Here is an 18030-nt window from a genome sequence, read left to right on the forward strand (position 1 = left end):
TTCTATTACATTTACAATGTCATTGGAGAAGTTATTTTAGAACATTCTAATACCAATTCAAGTTTACATTGGGGATAGTATGGGAACTGATTTTCGCAAGGGGCTACCGGCGGCCGGGCACAATTTCTCAAATCTTCATACACAATATCTAGAAATCCCTCAACATAGGCTACAAACATATCACTTCTGGGTCCCAATTCAACTTTGCCTCCAGACTGTCAGACAAACACACAAGCTTTTAAAACACAAACGATATGACTGCAACCCTCTACGGAGCTTGAGTCGCCATTCTAGTCATTTATTTTATTTTACTCAACAAACTTTTTAAATGAAATGCATGAACAATGCAACTGGAAAAAAGTACATTATCTGTCTGAATTAGTCTCTATGTTGCATGTGGATTTAATCTACCATTTTTTTTGCGAATGGCTTTCTCTTGCCATTTGACTTCAGCCACCTCTCCACAGCTGATGATGATCTTACTGCTGAAGCTCTGGCCTTTTAATGTTTAAATGATCAGGTTTGAAAGGCGTGAGGATGTGAGACTGCTGTGGACATCTGATTGTATTCTCTTTTGGTCACTGAAGGCTCTTTCGCAGTTGGCAGAGCTGATTATCAGAGCAGGAATAATCTGAACAAGGAACAGGAATCTTAAATTATCTTGATAACAAAAATAACTATTAAGCGTTTTCTGCTCAGACTGGAATAGTAGCTTTTTTGCATCCATCTCTTTGTGCGTGACGAGTGCCGTAATTTAAAAGCAAGTCGATCTTTTTGAGAGAGAAAGCGACAGAGGCAGCTCAGTCAAGACAATCACGTATTAGAGTTGAGCATTTATTGTTACATGACATGGACATGCAGGTTTGACTTTGGCGGAGTGGATGATCTAAGGGAAGCACTCCCCTGCCTCCTCGATGCAACACATGAGGCAGGGAGCAGAGATATAATCCCCCTGATGGATAGATCATACAGATAGCATGGGGGAGAAGGGGATGGTGGAGGGTGGCAGCAGCACTGATCATACAACAAACGGGCTGTGTGTGTGTTGGTGTGTATCCGCGCGGCCTCTTAATGCCGTATTATCGGACGTGGCCCAATGGGCTTGTGCTGGCTAATACAGGTGTGGTAGCCTAATGAGCGGATGACGCGCGCTGCCCAATTGCCCTGCCTGAAATAGCTGCGCTTATTGTAGCGTTTTACCTTCCCTACTCAGGCGACAAAAAAATCTTATCTAGCAATAAACGACAAATCTAGCGACTTTCCGTTACTTTGACAATCTCCGTTTTAGTTATTGAGCAGAAGAAAAATAACAAATTAGACGTCTGTTGTCATAGCAGCCAATCATGTTAACTCGCAGTCAAGTAGTGGAGCGTCATTGAAATCTGCGCTAAACTTATTATTAGCCTCTTACTCAGTCACAGGCGAGTGAAATCGAACAATTTACTATCCATTGGCTAATTAAAGATCATTTTTAGTCGCCTGCGTGAAATGTGGTCGCATATGCGAGTGATTTACTCCAAGGCCGGATGCAGCCTGCTGTGACTGGGGGCCGCAGTGAACATTTCTGGGGGGGCATCATGATTACGGAAGGGGGTCGTATAATGTTTGATATAACCATTATGTTATTATTTGAGTCTGCTTAACGATCCGAGTGTTAATCAGGTACAGAGCTAGACGTTATACACATTCGGGGCTTAACCCATTCCCATGACATATCCTGGGTTTGATGTGATGCTGGATAGGTTGGATAGGTTCCTCCAGTGCAAGCAGAAACATGCACGTTGCTTGGCTGAGTACTCTAACCAAGTTTGAGAGCGAAGCCCATAGGACCTTGTCTGAAAATGCTTATGGGGTACGTTTGAAGAACAGGCTGCATTGGATTGCTGTCATTCAAACCATGCTCGCCTTCACCCACAGCAGCGGTAACGTTGGTACCGAGAGACATGGAAGTGCTTCCACTAGGACCAGTACGCTCTGCCTGCTCTGGAGTATGAGTTTAATATCCCTTGTCGCAGGGGCAGTAGTAGATGGTTTGGGGATCAGAAATTGATGCATGATAAAAGGTTTTTCTTTGTAGGTACAAACACGCACGCAACAATCGATGGCTAACGAAGCTAAAAGACTACTGTTAAAGGGGCGATTGACTGGATTTTTTGGCTATTTCACACTGTTCCTTAAGGTCTCCGAATAGGGTATGTAACATTGGTTGGGTTGAAAAAATGGCCCGGGTGCTGTTCTATGCCCCCTGATAGATCCTCTGAAATGTTCCCGGGAAAAAACACTAGCTTTTCTCCTTTTATGGTATGCTCATTAATATTTAGATAAGCTGCGCGCTGATTGGTTGGTTTTCAACGAGTGAAGCTGGGGAGCAAAAACGCAACACGGCCAACAGCAGCACTCGCTGAAACACCAAAGTTGGAGACTTGAAATAAAAACAAGCTAATAAATCTATTGTGTCTACACAACATTGTTTTCAACAAATTGACTACATATAGTTTTAAATGATAACATTACTTGTTTCCACTTCTGTTGTTGAAGCTAACTGGATTGACTTAGGTGGGTAGAAAGTTAGGCTACAGCTTAGCAACCAAACCGTATCGTGAATCTACTCGGCTTCAGTTAGCTAGTTAGCTCTAGATATCTTGCTGAAAAATAACATGACAAAGATCTGGACAAACATGCATTGTAGATTTACATTACACAGGTTATTTATTTGAATGAAACACAGTCAGGAACATGAATCAACGTTAGCCCCATTGCCAATAAACTAGGCTAAATTATCACACATTCTACCTATGCTCTTGCGTTAGCAAGCTAAACTTGTTTACATGCCTACAGTCTATGTGTTACTAGTAACAGTTACTAGCAATGCTAACGTATCCTCATTCTAGCACCTGCCTTTGTCCAGTTCTTTCAAATAGATTATCTAGACAGGCGTTAGCAATAAGCCAGACTGCTGTTCGTTTTCTGTCTATTTTTTCGGAAGCTTCCCCTCTAATAACGACTACAGCTAGTGTGTAGAAACGTATTTAGCATTCTACCTGGTATGCTATATACTGGAAACGTTAGCATTACACTTTACTATTCGTCAAAAGCCCTCCATAAAAGACCGATATACAATTACTTCGAGAACAAGTGAGTGGCAAGAGATTTAACTTTTATTGGTAAACGTGGATGCGGAGCCCTAACCTACGTTGCCCATATCAACCAGACAATCACTGGGGAATCTTTTAAAAGGGTCGGTTGGAAAAAAAAAACAACATATTACTGAAAGCACTAGAAGACTTTTTCATAGTTTCAACATGTAACCATTTTGGCTGAAGTCAGAAGGAGCTTGGGGGGGCGCGGCAGAAATCTGGGGTGGCGCAGCCCACCCCAGCCCCCCCCCCCCCCCCCCCGGATCCGGCCCTGATTTACTCGCATTGCAGTCACTGTCACAAACGGGGGGGTATTGCATCAACGTCGCTAACGAAAGCTGCGCTTACACGAAAAAGCCTGGCTTAGGTTTACGTCAATATAGACTTAAGTATGTGGTTCTTAATGATCTTTGAGAGTGACCATCTTTGATGGGGTCACTTATGCAGTTCCAGTAACCCCCTATAATATAAGTTTAGCATCGGGAAAATAATTCAATTAAGCATTTATTTGTTCTTGAAATTCTATAAACAGGATTGTGTTTATATTGCTGTTGTTATGACCATATATATCACCTAAAATAAAAAACATCCTCCATAAATTCAATAACTCACAATAACAATAACAATCCATCTTCCTGAATCATGACCTATAGGCCTATTTTTAAGTATTTTACCCTGAAATGAGCCCTTTAGTATAGAAACACCAGCAGATTTACTGCTTCCATAAGTAATAATATGTCTAGTTGTTTGCATTAATAACATATAGCATTGAAGATGAGAAACAAATTTTCTAATCTTTGTCTGCATTTCAACTGTTGTGATAGCGAGATACAACATCCACAGCAAATTCAATTGACTTGGAATACAAAGATTTATCTAAGAGATCCAGTTTGACTTGGCTTATTTTAAAGGGGTCATTTACTGATTTTATAGGCTATTTCCTAATTGTTCCTAAAATGCAATGTTGCAGGTTTATTTGTTCAACACATTTGTGCAATTTGCATGTTGGTAATAAACATTTAAACTGTTATTCATTGTATTTGATGATGTTGGGTGTAACAAAACCGAATATAATACGAAGTAGGTAATTTTTGCAATGAATCTCCTTTTCCCCACAATGCATTGCATGACGTCATGTTGGGAAGACGACAGACCAAAGCCCGCTTTGAGACCTTTGACTGATTTGATCTAAACTAGAGCTAACGACATTATAGCGACATTATAACATGTCCGGGACAAGTGGATTTTTTGTATGGCAAGTGGAAGAGAAATGTACTTGCCCCACTGGACAAGTAAAATCTCAAACAAAATAAAATGCCATGTTCTTTTTGCAAGTCCCAAGTAAGTCTCAAGTCTTTGCCCTCAAGTCCCGAGTCAAGTCCCAAGTCAAGACAGGCAAGTCCCGAGTCAAGTCCAAAGTCAAGACTGACAAGTCTCAAGTCCAAGTCCTGCAGTTTGAGTTTCGAGTCCTTTCGAGTCCTTTTGATAACAAGTAATAATATATTTACACAGATCACGTATGCTTTTAAAATCTGTATTTATTTATCATAAGTAGGCTACAAGTATAACTGCAGAAAAAATTGTGCTGATGTGACGGGTATGTAACGGACGTGGTATTGCAAGCTCAGTCAGAGGTATCTAGCCAATGTTCCCCCCCACGGGGAGTCGAACCTGCCACCTCTCGACTTCCAAGCGCGACCACTACCAACTACGCCAAAGAAAAGCTAGCTATTAGTTGACGCGGGTGACCCATTACATACCCGAGGAGTGAGTTTCACTGATTCACACCGGTTACACTGACATTGCACTATTAACCAGTCATTTTTAACATTTAACTCATATTTTGAAAGAATATTCTTCATTTTAAACCACTCCTTTACAGAATGAACACATTTGAAAAAACAAGTGCAACTGTAATTATTTGTACAAAAGTGCTAACATTGTATTTTACATCTTTATCTCACCTCATATTGTCTGTGTGTGTGTGTATGTGTACATGGTAGAAACGGAACAAATAGGTTACATGAACAAAACAATGAACAGGGTTGTGCTTTTTATATGTCAGGGCCCTGTGCTGCATTGCATTTGCAAAAGACCAAATTGGCCACTGGTCATGTATTGTAAAACTTATTTCGGGATTTGTGAAGTTGGGTTGTATGAGGGACTACCGTTCTTTGTGCAACTTCAAATGTCGAACGAAGTTGGAAGTTGTTGCGTCTCCGTCTGAAATCTTCGACTCGCACGTTTTGCAGACTGCACTTCGTTTTTTGTTGACCACTTCGTAGTTTTTATACCCGAACAAAACTATCTTTGGTATAATTTTTTCCCTAACTGGCGCGTTGTTTGACAGTTGCTCTTCACTGGTTGACCTGCAATTTGATTGGATGGATGCTGTCGCTTCAAAACAATGTGGATCTAATTTGATTGGATGTTGTGCCGACAGCACGCACACACACACACACGCACACATACACAATTAAAGATACAGAGCTTTCCTTAATAACATACTTTTTAATGTTTGGGTTTTGGGGAAAGGAGCAAGTCTTATCAAGTCAAAAGGCTCAAGTCCAAGTGAAGTCACGAGTCATTGATGTTTAAGTCCAAGTCGAGTTGCAAGTCTCTTTACATTCGAGTCTAAAGTCATCAAATTCATCACTCGAGTCCACACCTCTGATGCTAGCTAACATTAATTTGCTAGCAGTACATAATATTTCACTGGGTCTTGCAGCTGTTTGATTGATTATTATGAAATGTTATGTTCTACTAGCCATTTGCCTACTTTAACAAGTCACAGTATTTCCAAGCCCTGATAGTGTAACTGAGACGACACAGTAAATAATTCCTCTTTCAAGTAATAAGCCCCGGTTCAAGTGTTGAGCATTACATTATTAGCTGCACGGTCTGTAGAGATCTTGGGACGAAGCTGCAATACAGTAAATAACTGAAAGTATTTCATTCTGCAGAAATTGTGTTAATGTTTTATGTAACAAATAAAATTTTTAATAACACTTCAATTGTTACTTATATTTTGTATAATATTACAGCTCATCTTCGTTGGTCAAAGGCAAAGTCTTTACCCGGACAAGTGACTTTTGTGCATGGTGAAACGTAAATGTAGGCCACTTGTCCAAGTGCCTCAAAAAGTTGATGTCAAGCCCTGAATGATTACTGTCACTAGATTTAAAGAAAACATTGGGCCTCATTCTCGAACATTTCCTGAAGTTTCTTCTGAAATGTTTCTAACTGGCTTTGGAAAAACAACGTAAGAAAAAGATCCGCCAAATTCATGAACGCTTGAAAGTGCGTTCCTACACAGCAGACGTTTTCTGAGCTGTGCTCCCCGGGAAGAGTTTTCTTAACTTGAAAATGCGTCCTCGTGCTCCTGAATTTGCATACATACACGCCCCGACAGCTCCTGATAAGGGCACTCAACAGCAGTGATGTGTGCAGTCAGAATCAACCCAATTAGGAAAGCAACAGGAACGCAAGTTATGTCCAAGCGAAAAGCAACCGGTGCACAGGTGCATCGGTGCAACATCATACCAGTAAGATGAGCAGTGGAATTGTTCTCCACCGGATCTAACAGTGTGCACACTAAGCAAGGTTAATTATTATAATTATTTATATCCGAGGATGTCTGTTATGGCAAGCCGTTTTATCATTTAACCAATGAATTCTTGATATCCAAAATTCGAATTCTTGATATCCAAAATGCAATTCTTGATAGAAAAATTCAAATTTTGGATATCAAGAATTCATTGGTTAAATGATCAAACGGCTGTAGAGTTGATGTGAACGCAATCACCAACAATTAATCATTACTTCATTAACACCTCAAACAGAGATTTTTCTTAAATGCGATTCCTTTGATCCTTGTGGTTTTTTAAGGAATCGCATTTGAGACAACTCAGGCTGATTTACGACTGCTATTTCGAGTTCGCAAAGTTTTCTCAAGTTCAGAACAAATCCCAGATGAGAAAACTTTCATGAATGCCAAATGTTTTCCTAAATCAATTCAGAAGGAATTCCTTCTTAAATTCTTCTTAACTGCATTCGAGAATGAGGCCCATTGACTTTCACCTGGTGCTATTCACAGACAGTAAAAAAAAAAAAGTGTCGTTATTGTATGCACTGCTGTTTGTAGACTTGCTCCAGCGCTCGTTGCTGCGTTGCTAAATGATAGCAACTCACAAGGACACTTCACCAACCCTATCTAGTATAATTATGACAAGCACACAGAACTGAGCGATGAACTGCTGGCGGCGGTGGATGGTCCAGGTGCGACCGGAGGATGAACGGCCGGGGGGGGGGGGGGGGGGGGGGGGGGGGGGGGGGGGGGGGGGGGGGGGGGGGGGGGGGGGGGGGCGATGCTCGGTACGGCTCCGCGCTGCAAGAGAAGCTGTGTGTTGGTGAACCCCGTCTGTCTCTGGTCCATGTTAAAACTGTCCGCCGTGAAATGGTCAGTGGCGCAGAGGCGGCTGTTGGAGTTTATCCGAAGCTTTCCATGAGTGTGGCTCTTCACAAAATCTACCCACCTATTTTTCATTTCATTATCAACAGGGAACTTAAATGGCGTTGCAGCGCAGCTGGAGTTCTTGCATCCAGGGAAGATGCAGTTGCGGGTGGTGGGAGACAGTTGATGTAAACTACAATTACAGTACAGCAGGAGGAGCCATTCAGTGATCTGACGTAGATGGGGCGAAATGACGCAGATAGGGCATTTTTTTGCCCCGCCTATTAAAACCTGATCTGAAAACAGAAGAGAAACTGTTCTTCGGTCTAAATCCACATTTCAGTGCGACAAAGTTTTAGCGCTTTGCACATGCTTTCAGGAACTCATTTCACACGTATAAAATGTACTTAGAAGCAAAACATGGAATTTACTTTACAGGATCTTTAAAGAATACAATCACAGAGACAGCTACATTGATTGTTTGACCATATAGATGTATAAGGCTGTATGTATTTGATGTTCATCACCACGCTGTCGAACGAATTTGTATCAATTCGGCAAATCATATCAATCTAGAAATACAGTGGAAAACTTCCTTTACAGCGTAGTTAGGGAATAGGGAAATCTTGTTTAGTTATTTAGAAGCAAATTCACTTTTACAACCGATATTAAACTATTTTTTAAGTAGCTGGCTAGCTAACAGAACGACAATATAAAGTGGATATAGTTTCAGTATAGATCAGTTATTTTGTTACATAAATGTATGTGTTTACTGATATCAAAACTGCCTGCACATTGTGTGTACAAATGTACAAGCGCTGTATTGTGAATTAGGCTTACAATTATGACAAGTGGATCGACCATTATGCATGTAATGACTTCTGTTATGAACTAAATGTTTATATGTTTGTGGTGGTAAGACAATTTAATAGAGAACCCATATAGGGGGTCAGGTGGCTGGGCAGTTAAGAAATCGCGCTTTTAATCAGAAGGTTGACGGTTCTTTTCCTTTTGCCTCGGGGGAATCTCCCTGTACTTACTGTACATCACTCTGGATAAGAGTGTCTGCTAAATGACTACATGTAAAATATAGTACATTTTGATCAACATAACAAGCTATTTTTATGTATGACAATAGACAAATGAAGGTACATAATTATTTGCATGAATGTAGGCTACCACATAATTGACAATTTGACTTGAATAGATGTGGAGGTTGAACAAGTACTTCAGAGATGACAGAGAATGTCAACTGTGATCTGAGAAATATAGGTAGCAAAACCACTGAGAACTGTCATCACCAGCTGCATCACTGGCACTGCACTATCTATAATTCCAGAAATCTGTGTGTGTCACCGACATCATCGTGGGCACTGTGCCAGTGGGGGGGAGCAGCAGTTTTATCAGGGTGGCCGTTCCCCCCCCCCCCCCCCCCCCCCCCCCTGACGGCGCCACTGTACTGGCAGCTTTGGTTGTGGTTGAAGTTAGCCTGTCATAGATAGTGATGGGCACATGGTTCAGCCAATCACCTGATAAGTATTTTTTCAAGTGTCTACTCTTTTTCAAACAGTGTCCAAGCACAACTTCCCAGATGGTTATGTGTAACAAACCATCTTGTTAGTCAGCAAGATTAAACCCAATTGGCAAAATATATTTTCAATGGGCTGTGTGTTGTTTTACATGTATTGATTAGTACTGTTGTAAATTCTGTATGATCCTCATTCAAGTGTTTAACAAAGTGGAGGGCCTTTGAGACATTTGTGCCAAGAACCTTACAAATAATAAATCCATCCCTGGATGGTTATAGCTCAATGGTAGAGCATTTGACTCATGATCAAGAGATTGCAAGTTGAACTCCCGTTATGTTTGTTGTTCCCATCCTTGATTGTGATTGGCTATATTGTGTTCCATGCCGTTGTAAAATCCAGCATAACCTTACAGGTTGTCCTCATAACATTCTTTAACATTCCATATTACTGCGCATCGAATATTTCAAATTTAAAAAGACGGCAAAGGTGTCCATCTGGCTGTTGCGTAGCAATGATTTATGTTGGAACTATGCTTTGTAGTGGCGAAAGAATTACGGTTTATTACTATTTTGTTTCTAATTGTTTATATTTATATTTGTTTGTGGTCTTTTTAAACTCCACCTGAACTTTCTTCTGGGCTGTAGGTCACCGTGCTGGGCTAAAAATCAGGAAGGACAGGAGTCATGAGTTTCACTTTGTGCTGCTCCAGTTATTATTTAAGCAATAAGCCCCAATAAGCCTCCGCTTTGCGTCGTGCCTAACAACTCCCCTTACCTGTTCTAAAATCAGCGCAAAACACGGTCTCTTGGTGCTTATTGCTTAAATAATTAGTACTGTAAATTATGAATACATTATAGTTTCACTTGGGACAGAGTGCCTATGCATTTCTTTAAAAGGTTGTTAGAGGGCAGATTGGCAAGGTAAAATACTTTCAGACTCAAGAAGCTTTTTCTACATTCTCTCTCTACTTTCCAGAATTTAGGAGATTTTGCTCCAGGCCTTGTCGAACCGCGAGCAGGGTTCTGTCTCCCATCAACGAATCAGAAAGCATTAATGAGAGGTGAGCCGTCCTGAAACGTATCCTTGGAATAGTTTTTTTAAATTATGGCCTATTCAAAAGGCAATGGATCGCTCAATAGCATTGTTTGTTTAATCAATGTTTTTTGTGGATGCCCTTTTGACAGATCTGTCATACCCTCTACTCACAACACAGACAGGTTACTGCGATCTAACTCTACTGTATGTTTATGTACTTGTACTTAGCCGTGTTTATTTCACTCTTAAACTGGAGCAGCACAAAGTGAAACTCATGACTCCTGTCCTTCCTGATTTTTAGCCCAGCACGGTGACCTACAGCCCAGAAGAAAGTTCAGGTGGAGTTTAAAAAGACCACCAATGAGTACTAGAAAATATATACACTTTAGACCAGTGGTGTAGTCCAGTGGTTCCCAACCCTGGTCCTCAGGTCACCCCTGTCCTGCATGTTTTAGATGTTTCCCTGCTCCACACCTGATTCAAATGAATGGGTTATTATCCAGTTCTGCAGAAGCCTGCTTATGACCATTCATTTAAATCAGGTGTGTTGGAGCAGGGAAACATCTAAAACATGCAGGACATGGGTGACCTGAGGACCAGGGTTGGGAACCACTGGTGTAGTCTACCTGTATAGATACAGTCAATTGAATGCATGCATTTATTCGACATAACTGATTTAGGCTTATTGTCCATATAGTGTTTTTTTCTGAGCGCCAGCTTCTGTGATTACCCCCCCAAATTTTCCCATTGAGGAGAGAGCATATGTGGCTGCTTACAGAAAAAGCCCAGTGTCTTTTCAGAACACACTTTTTTGGGCGTCCACTGGTCAAAAACTGAGAACTTTCTCTAAGGAGAATTTTTTTAACCAGCGTTATCACACTTCCGAGCTCAGCGAATTGAAAATGGCCATTAATGATTAGTTTAAGTTAGAAAATACAACAATATTGTTTATGCTCGTCCAGCTGGCAGTCAAGAGCTGATGAAGCACTGGGATGAAGCACTCTCCAATGCCTTGCCAGCGCTTTTCTGTAAGAGAAAAACACTGCAGGGACACGCGTCCTTAGAATGGTGTTGCTGTGGTGCAGTCTCGGTCTTGTCACTATGGGATGTGGCCTGGTTACTGTTGTAAGCACAGAATTGATATCATCATTTTTTTAAATATTCAAATGTATGGTTGTAAACACTGTCCTTTTCCGGGTAAGTACAAAGGACAGGCAAAGCATAGCAGATGATAAGCAGATGAAATACTTCCAACAGTTGGCATCTGTGCTTCATCAAGTATTTCTCTATGAAAATGGCGAGTGATGCTCTCGTCCTCTGCTGGTGCAGATGCAGCTCTGCCCGCAGACGTGTCCTCTTTTCTGTCAGACTGTGATGATTCCTCCTCCTCCATGGATACCAGCAGTTGCACCAGTCTGTTTTCCCCCGAGGTGTTCCGCAGAGAGGAAGTCTTGGGTGTGTATGTGTGCGTCTAGCACATCTTTGTATGTCTTGTAACCAAATTGTCAGTAGAATTTACTTGCATTCCTCTTTGCCTTATCCGCCTCCTTATCCCCCACTCCTCTCCTTATTCTACTTCTCTCCGCTGTGGCTCAGAGGAGCCAGTCACGTTCCCCAGCTTGGTGGAGCCGGAGGAGCTGCAGGTAAAGAACTCCACCCTCCTGGACCTCAGTTATGCGGAAGACATCAACATGCAGCAGCCCCCCAACCTGTCGTCCATCATAGGTACCTGCATCACTACCTAATTTCAATCAATCACCCAACTTCTCCTCCATCTGAGGTACCTGCATCACTACCTAATTTCAATCAATCACCCAACTTCTCCTCCATCTGAGGTACCTGCATCTCAACATACCTTAATTAATCTATCATTAAATCACCCAATTGATCTCTTATTTATATGTACAACATCACTGCCTAACTTCAATCAATCAATCACCCAACCTCTCCTTTCATCAAATGTAGCTACATCACAACGTACTTTCAATCAGTTTATCAACTCATCAATCTTAGTTTAAATATATTTCTATTTAGATATTAAAACATATCCGTTTCATCTTCAGTGGCAGCTTAGTAGACATGAAAACAGGGATGTGTTTGAAACAAAGTTCTTCTTCTCTTGGGCTCAGGCCATTTTTGCAGGCATTCAAAGATGACGTCTCCTTGTGTCTCCCTTTCACAGATTTCTCTGAGGTACATGATGACAGAGATCCTGGGAACAGGTAGCTCACCTTGTCTCATTATCATCACTCCTACAGGAAAGGCAACCAGCGGTGTAGTGGTAGCTAAAAAAGTTTGATTTTATTTACTTTAATGTGTTAGATTTGTGTTTCTTTAGAAGTAGGTACAAAACATTGTGTGTCCGCGAATTCACAAGAGGATAAGAAGTATAGTCTGTATGCACTCAGCTGCCTTACTGTACACAAGCACATTATTCTTTATTGTTGTGTGTGTGTTTGTACCTTGTACTGTAGATACCCCTCTGGCACTGATCCAGCAGCTGGTTCAACAGAAGGTATTTAGTTACTGACTCATGTGACCACCTGTTCTGGGCCTCCGTGCCTCTTTGCTCGGAACAAACACACCTTTGTGGTTTTTGGGGGTGTAGGTGATTTTTGTCTGATTTAATTTTGTTTGTAGAGAAATTGTTGAATGTGTCCATCGAGAGAACTCCTCTACCTTGTGGATACAGTGCACCCCCAGTGCCCACAAAAATACCAAGGGTAGGAGCTATATCTACAGTATAATATACAGTACACATGTCTTAAACCTTTGAGGTTCCTTATGGGAGTGGAAAATGGGCTGGGGGCTATGTTTTCCTTTCTTTGGAGGAGAGAAGAAAGTGCATAGTGAGTCCTGCAAAGACCTGAGAGGAGAAGATAATGATGAGGATTTTACAAGTACAGTTACAACAGATGCTTTTATGTAAAGGAATGTACAAATGATGATTCCTAATGATTCTTTTGTGTCACAGCAAGGGAAGATCAGGACCATTAGGTGCAGGAAGAAAGTTACCTTCAATTCCTGTGTGCTCTTGGAGATGCCTCATGACGGCCTGGCAACTCCCTCGGCCAATCAGGGAACAGGCAACCCAGGGGTCAACTGTGATGGGATAGTTCCAAGGGAGGATGTGAAGAAGTTGACCTTGACACCAGCCTTTCCTACCACCCCAGAACAAGCAAAGTTCTTTGACTTTGCAGACAAGGAAGAGAGAGATGCGTTCTTCCAGCGGTTGTGTCAGAGGTTCTCTTTTGATTTCCCCTTCAAACTGGTAAGCTTGAATCTGGGACTTGGGAATTTGACATAAACACATCCAGAACCATCAGACGTCATCAATCAAAGTGTATTCATGCAATAAAATAATCTGACAAAGCACTTTTTTATACATCATATACATGTCAGATATCACAATTTCTTGACTTGGAGAATTTAACAATTGTCTGTAATTTTGGAACACCAATCATTGTGACTTGATGTGCTTTCTCATTAGATAACGTAAAGCGTGAATGACACAATGATGGGGGCCTGTGACCAGGTCTGTTGAAAACAGGACAGTTGGCCCTTCACTTTCACTTCACAAACATACTAAATGTTCATTACTTTTGTAAAAATTGAGCTTTAACTGTACAGCTGCTCAAATGCCTGTACATCAAATGTCCAGTAGAGGGCAGGCTTGGCATGTGCTTATTACTGTTTACTTAAAATTAAACTATTCAGCGGTTATATAATTTTACATTAAAATGTTTATTTTTTGTGTAATTTTCTAAAGCATCCATATTAGAAATCTGCAAGACATAGCTGCCCAAATTTAACTATAAAAAAAAATTCAAAAATTTCAAACATGTTACAGTCTGGATTTGTTGTACATTTATTGAATCTATTGTCAAGCTTCATGCTGTTATGACCTTAATATTGGACGTTATGTTGTATTGTAACTGTTTTCAATAAACTATTTAAACTGTTTCACTTGAGTTATATTAGCGTCGACCTTTTCCATACAATTTTCTTCTAATTTTAGTTTTGGTTAATTAAATCATTTTTCATCTTACAGTACATAAGTTTCAGACAAAACATCAACACAGCAATTCAACTTGCCACGTGGCCAAAAATATCAACCAACCAAGTATTTTCGAGAACCCAAAGCCGACCGTCGTCCAATCACAAAAATGCAGGTTGTTTCTATGCAGCTTGTGACTAATGCCTGTCATATGACTCTGACACAAATGGAGTTAGTTTCAAGGAACCAGGGTTGCATTTGGATTTGAAAAGAGACTTTCTGTACCGATATCTTTTTGGTACACAATGGCTCCTACTCTTTTTCAAAAACTTTTTAATAAGAGAAATGCATTTTCGCCGCCTCCGAGATGCAACAAAGAGGACCCCGCATTCAGGTAACGTTGCTGTGTATGTGCATGCTCATGCCAACATCACGGGCTTTGTAGCCCGCTAGCCAGCTAGCTTGCAGGCTACAGCGAAATCCGCGAATGCACTAAGCAATGGACTGTATTGGGGTTGCTGACAGTTAGTTCAACGGTTAGCTACATGTGTTGTAGGACACAACCAGGCTGTGCGTACGACATGTTCCATGCAATTGCGTAGCTATATCGCTTGGTAGTATAAGTCAATGCAGCAGTGTACGGGGCCAAGGAAACTCGCCCTCTTTGTGTACGTTCGAAAGAGAGACGGCTGTGTGTTAAGCTTAACCAACAGTTATGATAACTAGGATCTTGCCCTTCGGTGCGAAATGTCTGGCCATATTATCGGATTAAAAAAAAAGGTACAGATCTTCGTTATCGTTGGGGAAAAATACTTCATAGCTGCTTCTAGCCGTGTGTAATGTGTGTGCGCGAGAGGCTAGTCAAGCCATGGAGGGACTGTTTGTGTCCTGTGTACATGCACGTGACTCAATAGGTGGTTAAGCCAAATTTGTAATCTTGTTGCGCTTTCTTGGGGATCTCTTTCAAATAATTGTGTACGTTTTGGCAAGCAATCGACTTAAACGTTTTTGTATAATATGAAGTTGTATCATGATTTGCAGAAACACGGTAATGAGTCAATAAGTGTTAGTGTTCATTTAAAGTGGTATATGGGCTGCCAACAAAAAACCTTGGAGTGAGATTTCACGAGACGAGCTTTCACGGGTGTTCGCGCGTCTATGTTGCTTCACTCCGTGTTCACTCCGTGTTTACAATGTGAGCAGGACTACTTAGTTGGCGTTGCCCTTTCAGCGTGAGAAATACAAGGTGTGGTGTGAGAGCGTGTGAAATGGTTGAAATGGGTGTGTCTCACGGCCAATGCGTGAGAGTTGGCAGCCCTCTATATTAGCCCTGTGCCACTTCAGACCGCGTTGTCCGCCGATTCCACAATCACTGATGCGCTCAGGGGCGTCTTAATAACACTTGAGGCCCCTGGGCTATGGACTTGTTTTAATTTTTTGAGGCCCCCCGCCCGCTAATCGCACAATCAATTTATTTTTGCCCCCCTAACGGTGCGTTCACACTTTAGCGGAGCGGCGGCGCGGGTCGGGGCGTAGGCTTCCAATTCATTTTCAATGAAACCAGACGTTGACGCTCGCGTAGGGCATTGTGGGAATTGGAGCGTAGTGTTGCAAGTTGGATTTTCTCAACTTTATGTAAATGAGGAACGTGAAAACGCTAGCGTTGGCCAATCGGATTGGTTTCTTGTAGCAACCGTTAGTCATGGTAAACATTTACTAGGTTTCAAGATGGAGGAGAAACTTATCGTATATGTGTCTACACACCCAGTCTTGTTTTATACGCCTCTGTACAATTAAAGAGACGTCAACAAAAATACATATACAAAAATACATATACCTGGCGCAGGGTTGCCGAGGCTTTCGGTGTCCCTGGTGTGTTAAATTCAGTATTGTCACTTTAGCTACCTACGTAGCTCTAACTTTCTTCTGTGCTAGCTGCATACTACAGTAGGCCTGGTCTAGCTAGTCTAGTTCACCCGGCGCACGATTGACATTGGCAGTCACTCACTAGCCATATAGTAAATGTTTCAGTGTTTCCGCTATGTTGATTTTTCCGTGGCGGCCCGCCACGACAACATTTCTGCCGCCATGGTATCAGAAATAGGGCTGTACAAAATTTTAGGCCGTCTATCAGCAGTGATTGTTAGAAAGCATATTGGAGGATAGCGCGCACACAGCGCAGTTGAGATTGCGTGTGTGCGTTTTTGAGAACTGCAGAGTTAAGACGTGTAACTTATGTTGTCAGTTAATTTAAGCCTGTTATTGTATTAGTCTATAGTTCTTGTTAATTTAAAGTAAGTTAACTGGTGATTTTCGTTGTTTGTAGGCTATTCTTCCCCTGCTAGCGAAATTGCACATGTCGATTTGATAGCGATTGCTGCCCTAGCTCACAATTGTATTTTAGGTGCATTATTATGCTGAAGTAGTTTTAATTAATAAATATGGTTAAATTATATATTATTATGTTATTATTAGCTACAGAATGCTTAGCCTTTCAAGATCTAATGAAGCAGACAGTGTAGATGCTTCCGAGTGGCCCCTTAATCGATAGGCTAGGCTACTGACCATTTACAATGAGTTGTTACATCAATTATTAATTGGCAGCATTTATGCCAATTAGAACATACAATTTTTTTTGCAGCGGACAGACCTGCCACCACTGCAAAAAAAATCCTAGAGCAAACACTGTGTGTAGTGGCCATAATCTAGCGAATGTGCAGAAAAATGCATGAAATGCTGTATAGCCTAGTTGACAAGATCATGCAACATCTAGTCAACATATCAGATTCAAGAACAATAATTAGATCATTAGAACAATTAGAACATTAGATCATTAGAACAATAATTAAATTGTAAGTTACACAAACTAAAACAGTGACCTTAGAGAACTACAACTCTGTATTAACTTTTCTAACACGCCCCCGAGCATGGTGCACTGTGGGAAGGCAAGCGGTGCAGAGCGTTAAAAAACGCTGCGTGTGAACGCACCGTTAGGATCCGTCAATATTTGGACTACATAGACAATGTTGGTGTCAAAAGTTTCGTCTTGGTAGCGATTGAGTTGCGTGTATTTTTATTTACGTTCCGTTGCACGGTTTAGGCTGAAATTAAAAAAAAGTGCCTTGTGTCAACGAAGGGAACTCAGTGCTAACGTCAGCACACGCTAGCAACGACGCATGGATACAACGTGCCTTGTTCTTGCACAGCAAGGATCGTATCGTGCCATGGTGTACTAGCAGCATTATATATTTAAGCAATTCAAGACTTGCATGTACAGTAAGCAGTGTTTCCCACACATAGACTAATTTGTGGCGGTGCGCCACACAATCAACACCGGCCGCCACATATTGCGCTTCGTAAAACATTTTTTTTTATCGCTATTTAGGTTAAAACACGCAGCGTATTCGTTCAGATGCATCTCCTTTACCCTGCTCTCCCTCCGTCTCTCTCACTCATGCGTCTTTCTCACATATGCACACAGTCACAAAGTCAACACACGTTAGCAACAATGCATACATACGCCGTTCTAGTAAGACCGACATCTATATCAGCGAGCCTTCAGCATTAGTGCCGTAGCTAAAAGTCGAGGAAAGTTGAGGCTACTTTTCGCTAGGTACCTTACTCGAAGGTTCCCCTTCGTTCTTTTGGTGAGAAGTCTCAGGAGCTAGCTACTTACCCGGCGTCATGGAGCCGACCAGTTAAATAGCTGTTTAGCACTAGCGTTGCTACATGCATAATGCAGAAATGATATGTTAGTTGTTGTTAATTTTGTGAAGGTGTGAATCATTTTGGATTAATATTTAATGTAACAAATTATTAACAAATTAACTGTGTAACAAATTATTAACGAAGGAATTATTACGACCCCTTACTGTTACT

At 41.3% G+C, this 18030-nt stretch overlaps 2 protein-coding genes across 6 annotated transcripts in view; both read left to right on the top strand.

Moving 5' to 3' along the window:
* The first annotated feature begins 11383 nt into the window (after positions 1–11383).
* On the top strand, positions 11384–14088 carry LOC124482718. Of its 2 annotated transcripts, XM_047043198.1 has the most exons (7): positions 11384–11609; positions 11751–11879; positions 12337–12376; positions 12629–12669; positions 12795–12877; positions 13129–13425; positions 13645–14088. In XM_047043198.1, the coding sequence occupies exons 1-7, from the start codon at positions 11459–11461 to the stop codon at positions 13651–13653; spliced, it is 750 nt and encodes a 249-aa protein (XP_046899154.1). In that variant the 5' UTR covers positions 11384–11458; the 3' UTR covers positions 13654–14088. The 2 variants fall into 2 exon arrangements, with proteins under 2 accessions (XP_046899154.1, XP_046899153.1); XM_047043197.1 differs by having other exon boundaries at positions 13129–14088.
* Positions 14089–14359: 271 nt separating this feature from the next.
* fnip1 (folliculin interacting protein 1) overlaps positions 14360–18030 on the top strand; it is a 39983-nt gene continuing 36312 nt past the window's right edge. For all 4 annotated transcript variants that reach the window (XM_047042926.1, XM_047042928.1, XM_047042929.1 and 1 more), the window contains exon 1: positions 14360–14545. In XM_047042926.1, the coding sequence (XP_046898882.1) occupies positions 14457–14545 (89 nt within the window). In that variant the 5' untranslated portion in view covers positions 14360–14456. The remainder of the gene's footprint in view (positions 14546–18030) is intronic.

This window comes from Hypomesus transpacificus, chromosome 20 (genome assembly GCF_021917145.1).
Source record: "Hypomesus transpacificus isolate Combined female chromosome 20, fHypTra1, whole genome shotgun sequence".
NCBI lineage: Eukaryota > Metazoa > Chordata > Actinopteri > Osmeriformes > Osmeridae > Hypomesus > Hypomesus transpacificus.